Source organism: Chinchilla lanigera, unplaced genomic scaffold (assembly GCF_000276665.1).
Source record: "Chinchilla lanigera isolate Chin_1 unplaced genomic scaffold, ChiLan1.0 scaffold00036, whole genome shotgun sequence".
NCBI lineage: Eukaryota > Metazoa > Chordata > Mammalia > Rodentia > Chinchillidae > Chinchilla > Chinchilla lanigera.
The window spans coordinates 16,969,891-16,981,051 of record NW_004955437.1 but is presented as its reverse complement, the minus strand read 5'-3'; the positions used below and the strand labels follow the sequence as shown (position 1 = coordinate 16,981,051).

At 59.5% G+C, this 11,161-nt stretch overlaps 2 protein-coding genes across 4 annotated transcripts; both read right to left on the bottom strand.

The window, feature by feature from the left end:
* Positions 1 to 144: 144 nt before the first annotated feature.
* LOC102029119 (dual specificity protein phosphatase 13) lies at positions 145 to 6,484 on the bottom strand (the record flags this gene model as incomplete). Of its 3 annotated transcripts, XM_013517068.1 has the most annotated exon segments (5): positions 145 to 365; positions 1,262 to 1,435; positions 4,237 to 4,331; positions 5,482 to 5,685; positions 6,314 to 6,484. In XM_013517068.1, coding segments are annotated over 5 exon segments (781 nt in total), but the record flags the coding sequence as incomplete, so codon positions are not given.
* A 1,127-nt stretch (positions 6,485 to 7,611) lies between these two features.
* LOC106146290 lies at positions 7,612 to 9,289 on the bottom strand. Its single transcript, XM_013516739.1, has 3 exons — positions 9,141 to 9,289; positions 8,207 to 8,424; positions 7,612 to 7,622 (listed from the first exon to the last, which is right to left on the bottom strand). The coding sequence occupies exons 1-3, from the start codon at positions 9,287 to 9,289 to the stop codon at positions 7,612 to 7,614; spliced, it is 378 nt and encodes a 125-aa protein (XP_013372193.1).
* Positions 9,290 to 11,161: the final 1,872 nt, after the last annotated feature.

Sequence of the window (11,161 nt, the reverse complement as noted above, 5' to 3'; positions counted from 1 at the left end):
AACCCTGTGGGTGTTGGTTCCCAGGGTGGGAGGGTTGCCCGCAAGGTCCACGCCCTGGACTCCTCGCCTCTCAGTGCTACTGGGGAACGGGAAAGCCCCAGACCCAGGCTGCCCGGCCTGCCCGGTGCCACCCCAGCAGCTCACCTCGGGGAGCGCTGAGGGCTGCTCGGATATAGCGAGCCACAGGCAGGAAGTAGATGCTGATGTCGAAGTAGGGGTTGTCATCTGCCTCGACGCCGTAGTAGTCTAGGGGCAGCCCGTGGTAGAACTTGGCACCCGTGTCCACCTGAAACCTGCCTGCAGCCGCGTTCACGACGTGGGTGACGCCCATCTGCATCAGGCGACTCTTGTCCCGGGCGGCGTACCTGGGGGGTGGGGGGTTAGGAAGGTGGGGCCGACCTCACTGCGGCGGCTCTGGGGGGAGTGGACCGGCCCTTCCCCCTCTGGGCCCCTCCGAGGGTGCTGCAAGCTGCCCTGGCAAAGGGGCTCCTCCAATTGAAGACCTCCTTTCAGTGGAGCCCGGTGGTCCACCCCTGTGATCCCCATACTTGGGAGGCTGAGGCAGGAGAATTGCCAGGAATTTGAGGACAGCCTGAACTACATAGTGAGACCCTATCTCAAAAAACAATGAAAACAAAACTATACATAAACAGGAGAAAGCAGCATATCTAGTTTTTTTTTGTTGTTGTTGTTTTTGAGGCAGGGTCTCGCTATGCAGTTCAGGCTGGCCTTGAGCTCACTTTGTAGCCTGAGCTACATAGTGAATTCAAGGCCAGCCTAGAATACATAGTGAGACCCCATCTCAAAAAACACGGGCATGGTGGTGCACGCCTATAATCCCAGCACTCTGGCGGCAGAGGCAGGAGGATCACTGCGAGTTTGAGGCCAGCCTGGGCTAGCACCCTGTCTCAAAAAAACCCCACAAAAAAACAAATTAAAAAAAAAAACCCAAAACAAAACAAAAATAATATAAGAGGGAAGAAGCCGGGTATGGTGTTTCACGCTTGTAATCCCAGCACTCGGGAGGCTGAGGCAGGAGGATTGGTGTGAGTTTGAGACCAGCCTGGGTTACAAAGTGAGCTCAAGGCCAGCCTAAACTGCATAGCGAGACCCTGTCTCAAAAAGACAAAAAAAAAAAGAGAGAGAGAAGAAAAATGGGGAAAGAGGGTGGGAGGCCGAGGGTGCCACCTCTGCCCCTCTGCTCCCATGTGGGTGGGCATCACACCCCTCCACCACCCCTGTACCCCGCAGTCTCACTCACGCATCTCCCAGGAAGAGGTTGGGCCAGACCTCGTTGACGTGGTTCAGTGTGGGGGCCCTTCGGACCCACAGCAAGCGCTGCAGTGAGGCCAGCGTGGGCGGTTGGTAGGGGGACGCCCGGCCTGCCCCGTGGATCTTGGGCCTCCGGAGGTCCTGTTTCTGCACCGAGTCCATCCTGGAACAGGGGACAGTGCCATGGCTGGGGACAGGCTCCCAGTGGACAGGGAGGCCCGTGGTGCAGGTCCCAGGGGTCACTGTGTGTTGTGGACCAGGCCCCAGACTTTTGTTTTTTTTCAGACCAGGTCTTGCTGCATAGCCTAGGCTGGCCTCAAACTCAGAGCGATCTTCCTGCCTCGGCCTCCCCAGTGGTGGGATTACAGGCCTGTGCCTCCATGCCGGTAGCCGCAGCTGCTCTGGATGAGGCGCTCACTGGCTTAACTGGTCTTCCCCGAAGAACAAGGTGAACCAGAACTTATCACCCTGGTGCCTGTGTACACACTTCTCTCCTCAAGCCACCAGTGGGGGAAGCTTTGGTCTTGGGGCTCCCCGTTTATGGCAAAGCCAGTGCACACCCCCCCAGGGGCTGCTGTCGCTGACCCCAGGGCCACGCAGGTCGCTCCCTCCTTACCCCCATGACTCGGGCCCACGCGGCGGCTCTGCGGGCCTGGCCCGGGCGGGCTGGGCTGTGTCTGCCGGAGGTGGCGGCGGTGGCTGCGGGCCCGGGGTGTCCGGGACGCTGCAGAGCTGGGCCGTCAGGGGCACCAGGACCTGGGCCTGGCGCTGCACTGGGAAGGGAGCCCTGTCCGGGCCGGCGGTGCCCGAGTCCCTCAGCCAGCAGCTGGGGAAGGTACAGACCGGGAAGAGCATCTTTTCCTTCCGGTCAGCGGTGCCAGGGCCAGCGACGGCAAGGGGCACCCAGGAGACCATGGGCTTGGCCGTGCTCACCCAGCGGGTGGCCTGCGGACAGGGCGGGAGCGAAGGCCCCGCTCGGCCCTTCATGGCCTCTGCGAGCTTGGGCGGGCTGGGCGGCATGTGCCCACCTAGGGCATGGTCTGGGCCAGGAGTGGCACTAGTGCGGGTCAGGCTGGGTGAGAGCAGAACGGGGCCAGGCTGGTTCCGCCCGGAACACACATGCTGTGACGCGGCCAGGGTTCCAGGCCAGGCCGTGGGGCGTGGCTAGGAGCAGGCAAGCCTGCGGCCTGCAGTGGCGTCCTGCACCCCTGGCCTCATCCAGGGCCTCTCTGGGATGGAGGCTCTGAGCCCTGTGGCTGCCTTAGATGGGAGGCTGCCTGAGGTGGCGGCCAGGCACCTGAGGGAGGGAGAAGCCGGCCCCTTAGGAAAGCCCACCTCTGCCAGGGGTCGTGGCACATGTCTGTAATCCCAGCACTTAGGAGGCTGAGGCAGGAGGATCATTGTGAGTTCGAGACCAGCCTGGGCTACAATGTGAGCTCAAGGCCAGCCTGAACTGTACAGTAAGACCCTGTCTCAAAAAGACAAAAACAAAAACAAAAAAACCAAAGGAAAGCCCAGCCCTAATGCTTGGCCCCTGCCAGGCTGCTGCTGTCTGGCCACACTCCGGCTGGAGAGCCTGGCGTGGCCTGACTTCTCAGGACTCTGGGGTTCTGTCTCAGCAGAATCCGGGGCGAAATCCATGTCTACAGGCAGTGTAGCATGTTGGGGTTGGGGAGGCCCAGGCGCAGGGGAATCCACAGCCATCCCGATCTGCAGCACCCAGGGGGGCCGCGGCAGCTGTGAGGACAAGTGGGGCCTTGGGAAGCCAGCAGGCGTCTGCTCCGCCCTGGAGTTTGGAGTGGGGTAAGGTCGCCCTCTGGTGGCCAATAGGTTCCATGCAGCTCAGCTGCACAGCGAGCGGGCAGCCAGGCTCCTGCTGGACCCACGGCTTCCCCGCATCAGAGGGGTCAGGATCTGGCTGCCGGGGCACAGCCCAGCCCTCAGCCTCCTAGACAGCCTGCCCGGGCTGCAGCATGGAGCCCTCCCCTGGAGGCGGGGCCCCTCCCGCACAGCTCCCACCTGGGCCCCGGCTCCTGAGCTCAGGGTGTGTGGTCCCATCTGCTCTGCCAGGACCGTGACCTGTCCTTCAATCTCCAGCACCCGGGATGCGAGGCTGCGGCCACCGGCCAGGGACTGTGGAGGGCCCTCCCTGCACCTCCCTCTGCGCGTCCCCCCAGGCCTTGCTCCGCTCCCCAGGCCACCTTGTTCCTTCCTGCTGCTGCCCCTCCCGAGCAGCTGCCTCTGTGGGCGTGGTCTCCCTGCTCCCACGCTGCTGCTGTTTACATGCCGAGTCTCCTCACATCTTCATCAATTCTCTCCTTTTGGGTGCTCGACCTTCTTGCCCGTCTCCCACCCTGCCCCAGGAAGTACACAGTCCTCTGCAACCTCCTAAACCCTGCCTTCTATGCCCATGCTGGGATGCTGGAAAATAACAAATGTAAAGCGCCTCCCAGTAGTAATTATTACCTTCACCACATCTTTTGTTGTTTGGTTGTTTTTTTGAGACAGAGTCTCAATAGGTATTCCAGGCTGCTCTTGAACTCCCTATGTAGGCCAGCCTGGCCTCAAACTCATGGTCTTCCTGCCTCAGCCTCCCAGGTGTTGGGATCACAGGCGTGTGTCACCACACAGCCTTACTAAGGGTGTGGGAGGACACCACTTATTAAGGAAGGACATACTATGTACCAGACAGAGCTAAGGCTTACATTTCTCACTGCCCCCTCACTGTGCCCTTACGAAGGTGGTAATACTATTATCCCCATTATACAGTTGAGGAAACCGAGGCTCAGAGAGGTTAAACAGCTTGGGTGTGAGAAGCCATGTCGGGCATGGGCATCTGACTCTGCTGTGCTTTGTACCTCTGTCTCTTTCCCATGTGGTAGTCGGCCCACCCTCACCGTGCCCCCACCCCACGGGGGCACAGGTGCCCGGCCCCCAAGCCCCCGGGCAGCAGCAGTCACCCACCTGTGGGGGTGTCCGGCCCCAGCTGAGGGCTCCTCCGACGCACAGTTTGTGCCTCCGGCTGCCGGCCGCCTGTCTCTGCACACTTGATGCTGTTTCTATTTTTTGATTTGAGTTTAATTATAAAGCATCTGCCGGCTCCCCCTCCAGCCACCCCCGCCACTCCCAGCTCGTCCACTGGTCCCTGGGTGCGTTCAGTGCCAGGCTGGTCAAGCGCCGGCGCTGCTGGGCCCGTGTGTGGTGTGTCCGTGGGGGAACAGCTGGCAGGGGACGTCAGATAGACCATCTCATAAGCTCGCTGTGGGGCAGGAGTGCGGCTCGGGGGGACAGCGCCCGCCAGATTCCATCCTCAGGCCCACAAACAACTCCACTGGCCTTTGCGGACCGGAAGTGGGACCGGAAGGACCCATGGAGGACAGAGAGATGCCCCGGAAGCACACACAAGCTGGTGGCCTTGCTAGCATCAACAACCAGTCCTGGGGCCCTGTTGGGGGCTAAGGAAGGTGGGACGGGACCAGTCATAAGATCTGGAGACACAGAGGGGCATGGTGGTGCACGCCTGTAATCCCAGCACTGGGGAGGCTGAGGCAGGAGGATCACCATGAATCTGAGGCCGGCCTGGGCTACACAGTGAGTTAAAGCCCTGCCTGAACTAAGTAGCAAAACTCTGTCAAATAACAAAACAAAACGAGATCTGGAGTCGCAGGCTGAGGGTCACAGGGCAGCTTTGTCCAGGAGCCGCTCCGGCCACCACCATCCTCTCCTCCCGCAAAGACAGGGACCTGGCAGCGTCCTGGCCCAAGCCCTCCGCTCCATGAAGACAGTGAGCGCCCTCTTGAGGCCGAGTGCCGTCATTAGCGATCTTAGATTTGGACCTGTTGGGAACCCTCCATGTTACCCAGAGACCCTTGCCGCAGATCGATACCTTGATTTTTTTTTTTTTTTAGACAGGCTCAAGCTGGCCTCGAACTCGGGGCAGTCCTCCTGCCTCAGCCTCCCAAATGCGGGGAATGCAAGTGTGCGCCACACACCCGGCTTTTCCATCTACCCTGAGCCTCTGAAGTCCGAGCTCCAGGGAGAAGGGACTCAGCCTGCTGGGGTGCCCTGAGCCCCGCGGGAGGGCTGAGGAAGCAGCTGTGGCCCGGGGCTACCGGGGACACCTAGACGACTCCTCCCTCCCCACCCTCCGCCTGAACTGCAGGTCGGTGGCCGAGGAGCCTCAGGCAGTGGGGGAGGGGCCTCACCCACCTGTGGGGACGGGAGGCAGCGGCTGCGAGGGGCTGCGGGGTGCAGGGGGCGGCAGACGGAGGCGCAGGCTGCAGGGGGCGCCCCCTGCTGGGCTTTTAGCACTTGCTGGGTGTCCACCTGGACCAGAGCTCCCAGCAGCAGCAACAGGGCCAGGGCCAGGGTGGCGCAGTGGCAGAGCCCCGTGGCGCGGAGCAAGGCCCGGCTCTGGGAGAGAGGAGCTTCGTGTGACGGGCAGGTAAACCAAGGGCCAGGCTGGCCGGGGCCCCCAGGACAGAGGCGAAAACTGTCACCTCCACCGGCTTCTGCCTTGGGCCCTGTGCATCAGGTCAGGTGGGTGCAGGTGTGAGGAAAAGTGAGGATGCACGTTCGGCGTCACGGCTGGAGAGCGAGGACCCCTCTCCACAGCCCTGTCATCCGCAGGACCCCCAGCCCCAGAGCTGCCAGGGACAGCTACCCAGGCTACGCACTGCACAATTCCTGGGGGCTCCCGCTACACAGTCACGTGGTTCTGTGGATGGCACTTCCGTGGGTTTTGCCATGCTGCCAACCTCACTGACCAACTACCCCCAAGCCAGCTGCCTAATGGGCAGAGGTCAGAGGTCAGGGCGTCTAAGGCCCTGCGCTGAGAAGAGGGTGCCGGCATGATCAGACATCCGCTGCTCGACCAGGCGCCTGGATCCTGAAGAACGTGCCACTCCCAGGGACTCATGGCCCCCTCGGCATCCCACCACGGGTCGCCCTGCCAGCCAGCCCCGTCCCTCGTCCCCTGCCCGGGCCCTCCGCCCACTCCCCACTGGCAGCCACACCCAGCTTCGCCCGGTGCCCTCCTCACCTGGCCGCTCAGCTCGGGCTCTAGCCCCGCAGCCGCTGGTCCAGCTGGCGGAGCTGGTGGAGGAAGCCGCGGTTGGGGAAGATCCATCGTCGCTCCCGCACGGTGAGCACGGCCTGGCGCAGCGACAGCCGCTGGCGCAGCATGAGGTAGGCCAGGACCAGCGTGGCGGAGCGGCTCACGCCCACCACGCAGTGCACCAGGACCTTGGCTGGGGAGACAGCGGGTGAGAGGCTCCTTCCGGCCGGCCCTCCCTTCCCCACCCTGCGTGGGTGCGCTCAGAGACCCTGGCAAGGCGCTCAGCCCCCACCTGCCTCAGCTTCCTGATCTTTCCTTTTTTTTTAAACTCAGTATTGGTTTTTGTTGTTGTTTTTTTTTGTCCTTTTGAGACAGGGTCTCACTATGCCGTTCAAGCTGGCCTTCAACTCACTATATAGCCCAGGCTGCCCTCAAACTCACAGCAATCCTCCTGCCTCAGCCTCTGGAGTGCTGGGATTACAGGCGTGCATCACCATGCCCAGCTCCGTATTGTGGCCTTGAATTCACTATGTAGCCCAGACTGATCTTCCAAATGGGTAGGCCGACCCCTCTTTTCCTAGCTTTGGGATGGAGCCCAATTCTAGAAGACCCCGAGGTGAGCCTGCAGCCTGTCTCATTGGACCCCCAACCCTGAGCTCTGGGAACGCTGTGGAACTTTCTGTTGTGGCCTCCCCCACCTCCAGCCTTAGCTGGTGCTATTCCCACTTCCTGGGGTGCATCTCCCGGCCTCAGGCTGACTAACTCCTACTACTCAGCCTTCACGTGTCCGTGGAGACAGGGCTTTCCTGACCATACAGGTATCGCCTGAATCACAGAGCAGTTCATCGATTTTGCATGTGGCCCAGCAGCTACTACTGCAGAAGGAAGTCCCTGCTTCCTTGACCCTGGAGACTCGGCCCCCTGTTCTGGGTCCCCATAGCTTCCTGTATTCGCTTCCTCCTAGCAGCAGCACTCTTTTTTTTTTTTTTTGGTTTTTTGGTTTTTCTCTGGTACCGGGAACCGAACTCATGACCTTGCACTTGCCAGGCAGGCGCTTTGCCGCTGAGCTAAATCCCCAGCCCCTAGCAGCACTCTTGATACTTCACTGTCTGACTGGCAAGCCCTGTGAGTGCAGGGACCCTGCCTTGTGAAGTCTGGATTTCCAGAATCTAGTTCAGTGCCTGGCATGTAGCAGATACTCAGTAAATAGCTGATGGATGAGTGGATGAAGAACAAAAGAATTTCTAGGTGCCTTGAACATTGTAAGTTGGTATAAGCTGTAGTCATATCATTCCTATTTCAAGGATGAGGAAACCGAGGTCCAGAGAGGGACACTGGCTTTCCCAGGGTCACACAGCAAGGGGCACAGCTGTCTCCCAGGCTGAGTACAAAGCCAGGGCTTCAGCCTTGATAGTCTCCAGTTGTTTGTTTGTTTGTTTGTTTGGTTGGTTGGTTGAGACAGGATCTGGCTATGTAATTCAGGCTGGCCTTGAACTCATGGTGATCCTCCTGCCTCAACCTCCCAAATGCTGGGATCACAGGGGTACGCCACTGCACCCAGCTAGTCTCCTTTGTTGTATCCTGGGTATTTTAAGATTTTTTAAAATTTGGAAGTCCTTGGGGCAGACATTAGGTACCAGGTGTGATTTCTTAAGGGTGTCAGAGAATGAACCATTCTGTGACTCGGAGACCTGGCTGGCCCTATGGCCTTACACTGGGGCCCGCTCCTCTCTGTGAGGCCATGGGGAATAAAGTGCCGGGGGGTTGAGGGGAGCGTTTTTAAAAACCAGGATGGAAGGGCACTAATGATGGAGGGGAAGCGAGGCGTCCGCCCCATGCGTGCACAGGGCCGCCCCGGGCTCTGACCCCAAGTCCTACCCCCGGGGGTGCTGAGCGCTTGGTGGATGAAGTCTGCTGCGGAGGAGAAGTAGGTGCTGATGTCGAAATCGGGGAGGTCGTAGGCCGGCACCCCCAGGTAGCTCACGCTGCTGCCGTAGAAGTCAGGGCCGCCCTGGCAGTAGAGGCCCCCGTGGGCGGCGTTCAGCACGTGGGTGATGCCCAGCTTCCACAGCTCAAAGCGGTTGTTTGCCGTGGCCCTGGGGAGGGCAGGAAGGGAGCTGGAGGCTGGCTGAACGTGGGGCCCGGGAAGGAGGTGTCCTGGTGGCCGTGGCTCCCTCTTTTGGGAGGGTGAAGCCACAAGGGCCAGAAGGAGCCAGGGCCCAGCAAGCCGCACTTCCAGCGCTTTCAAGGGCAGCGCTGGTGCAGGCTTCACTTGGCCTCTTTGTGCTTCCCCGGGCCATCCCACCAGCAGGCGGGAAGGGGCTGCTTCTGCCGGGCAACCGCCTGCCCTGCCCTTCTTGCCCCATCTCCACCCACACACATCCTGCCTCTTCTCGGCCACCACCGCCTACCTGCTTCTAACCTGGAGACGTCCAGAGGCGACACCGCCCTGGGCCTCCACCACTAGGCTTCCCCACCCACTGTGTCCACAGCAGGGATGCTGGGACCGGAAAGGGGATCTGTCTGCCCTGCCTCCTCCTGCATGTGCTGTCCCCCAGCCCTCTGCCCCCAGACCAGCCGTTGTCCTGGAGACTCCAGAGTGCTTTGGGAAGGGCCCCCTCTTGCAGGCGGGAGAAATCCCTGGCCCTCCACCCCAGGCCACACCTGCTCACTGCGTTGTCCCGGGCATGCCGGAGTCCTGCAGAAAGTCCCTGCCAGCCCAAGTTTTCTCCTCGCCCCCTCCCCCCCGCACCTCACCTGGTGAAAAGCTCAAGAACTGCTTGTCCTGCCCCCACCCCCAGCGGCCACTCACGCATCTCCTATGAAAAGATTAGGCCAGACTTCATCCACGTGGCTGCAAGAGGCCTTCCCCGCCCGCAGGAGCTCCTCCAGCTCCAGGACACTGGGGCAAGGCGTGCGCTCGGCGTCTGCCCCCAGCTCCGGGAGCCAGGCCTCAGCCATGGGCCGCCGGCCCACCCCTCCGCTCTGCGTGCGCTCCGCTCTGCTTTTCCCGTGTCATCTCTCCTTCCCGGAGACTGGCAGGGACAGGTGGGACAAGAGTGACTCAGCAAGTCCCAAAGGCCTCCAGAGAGGACAGGACTGGTTTCTCCCAAGCCAGAATCACCCCCAAACTCCATGAGAACATGGATTCAGACCGACCCACTGGAGTCACTACCTCTCTCAACCTTGGGGTCTCCCTCTGCAGAATTAAGGATGATCAGCTGGGTGAGGTGGCGCACACCTGTAATCCCAGCACTCGGGAGGCTGAGGCAGGTGGATCGTTGTGATTCGAGACCAGCCTGGGCTACAAAATGAGCTCAAGTTCAGCCTGAACTGCATAGCGAGACCCTGTCTCAAAAAGACAAAAAAAAAAAAAAAGAATTAAGGGTGATCATATCTCCCAGAGAGCGGTTGCAAAGGTTAAAGGAAGTAAAGGATGAGTCAGGCCTGACACATAGGGGATGCTTTGAAAGGTTTGTTGAATCGATAGGTTTACAGCCCTCCCTAAGGCCATTTGGTTCTACCACTGAGTTAAAGCAGAGAGCCAGGGTGCAGCTGGCTCCAAAGATGAATGATAGAGTGCTCGCTTCGGCAGCACATATACTAAAAATAGATGAATGATAGAAAAGGCTCTGCTAGAGCCAAGCGTGGTGATGCAGCCTGTGAGCCCAGAACTTGGGAGGCTGAGGCAGGAGGCTCATCACAAGTTTCAGGCCAGCCTGGGCCACATAGTTCTGTGCCACCCTGGACTATATAGCGAGACCTTGTCTCAAAAAAAAAAGAAAAAGAAAAGTTCACAGGTGTGGGTGAGCCACAAACGCCGGGGAGGGGAGCCAGCTGTCTGTGTGGTAAGGCTGTGTGTTATAGAGCTCAGGGGCAAAGCTTGTAGAGTCAGAGAAACATGGGGAGAAAACATGGGAGATAGCATCTAAAAACACGCACAAGGTTTATGGGGGAAGATGTGAACAATGGCTCTGCAATGAAGATGGCTGATTTCTCAAAAGAGAAGGTGGAAGAGGAGAGGTGAGTGTGGCCCTAGCCAGTGGTGGCAAACCTTGATACTCGTGCCGCAGTGGGCTGTTATCATTGAAAGCTTTAAAGGTTCGCCATCCCTGCTTTGAGAGCAAAAGTGTCGGTGATTATTTAGGGGGTAGGAGGGAGATTCCTCTGCCTACACCCAAATACTGTTTCTCAGGACTCTGCTCCAAGACCGACACGTGTCCTGGGCATGCCAGAAGATTCCAGGGACCAGGGGCTTTTGGCTTCAGAGAGGAACTGAGGAAAGGTGGGCTTGTTTTTCTGCCAGAGCTGGTTATGGGGGAAAAAAGAAATGAGAAGTCTTCCCATGTCTCCTGTGACTTCCTGGAGGCCCTGCTGGAGGTCGCAGGGGCATGAGTTGTGGTGGACAGGTCGCCAGCTGCCCCTGGTCTTGAGTCCAGCTTTTGAGGGAAGGCCATCCCGGGGCACCCCGTGGAAGCAGTGTGCATGCCACCAACCCAGGGCCTGTTGCCCTGTTTAGAGCCACCGAAGTTCTTGTAGCACTGTGGGGCCTGGCAAGACCAGGCAGGGGCTAGAGCCTTGGTTGCAGTTGGCTTTGGAATTCGTTTGTGCCAGTGCTAGGCCTGCGCTGGGAGGGACCTTTCCTTGGGGTGGGGTAAAATTGTGGAGTGAGAACATAGGTTCTGATGTTATTATAGACAGCTAAGTTAGGTAGAAATGTTATGGGCATTCAGACAGGCTGGGCCCTCCAGAGGTCAGTGCAGCAGACACCTGCGGCTGTAGGTGCATTCATTGAAGGCCAGGGTTTTTTTTTGTTGTTGTTGTTTTGTTTTT

Excerpts from the sequence above, each read along its gene's own strand:
- LOC106146290 (XM_013516739.1), bottom strand. The coding sequence starts at position 9,289 with ATGGCTGAGGCCTGGCTCCCGGAGCTGGGGGCAGACGCCGAGCGCACG. Across the intron at positions 8,425-9,140 it reads AATCTTTTCATAGGAGATGC|GGCCACGGCAAACAACCGCT; the intron begins GTGAGTGGCCGC and ends TGCCCTCCCCAG.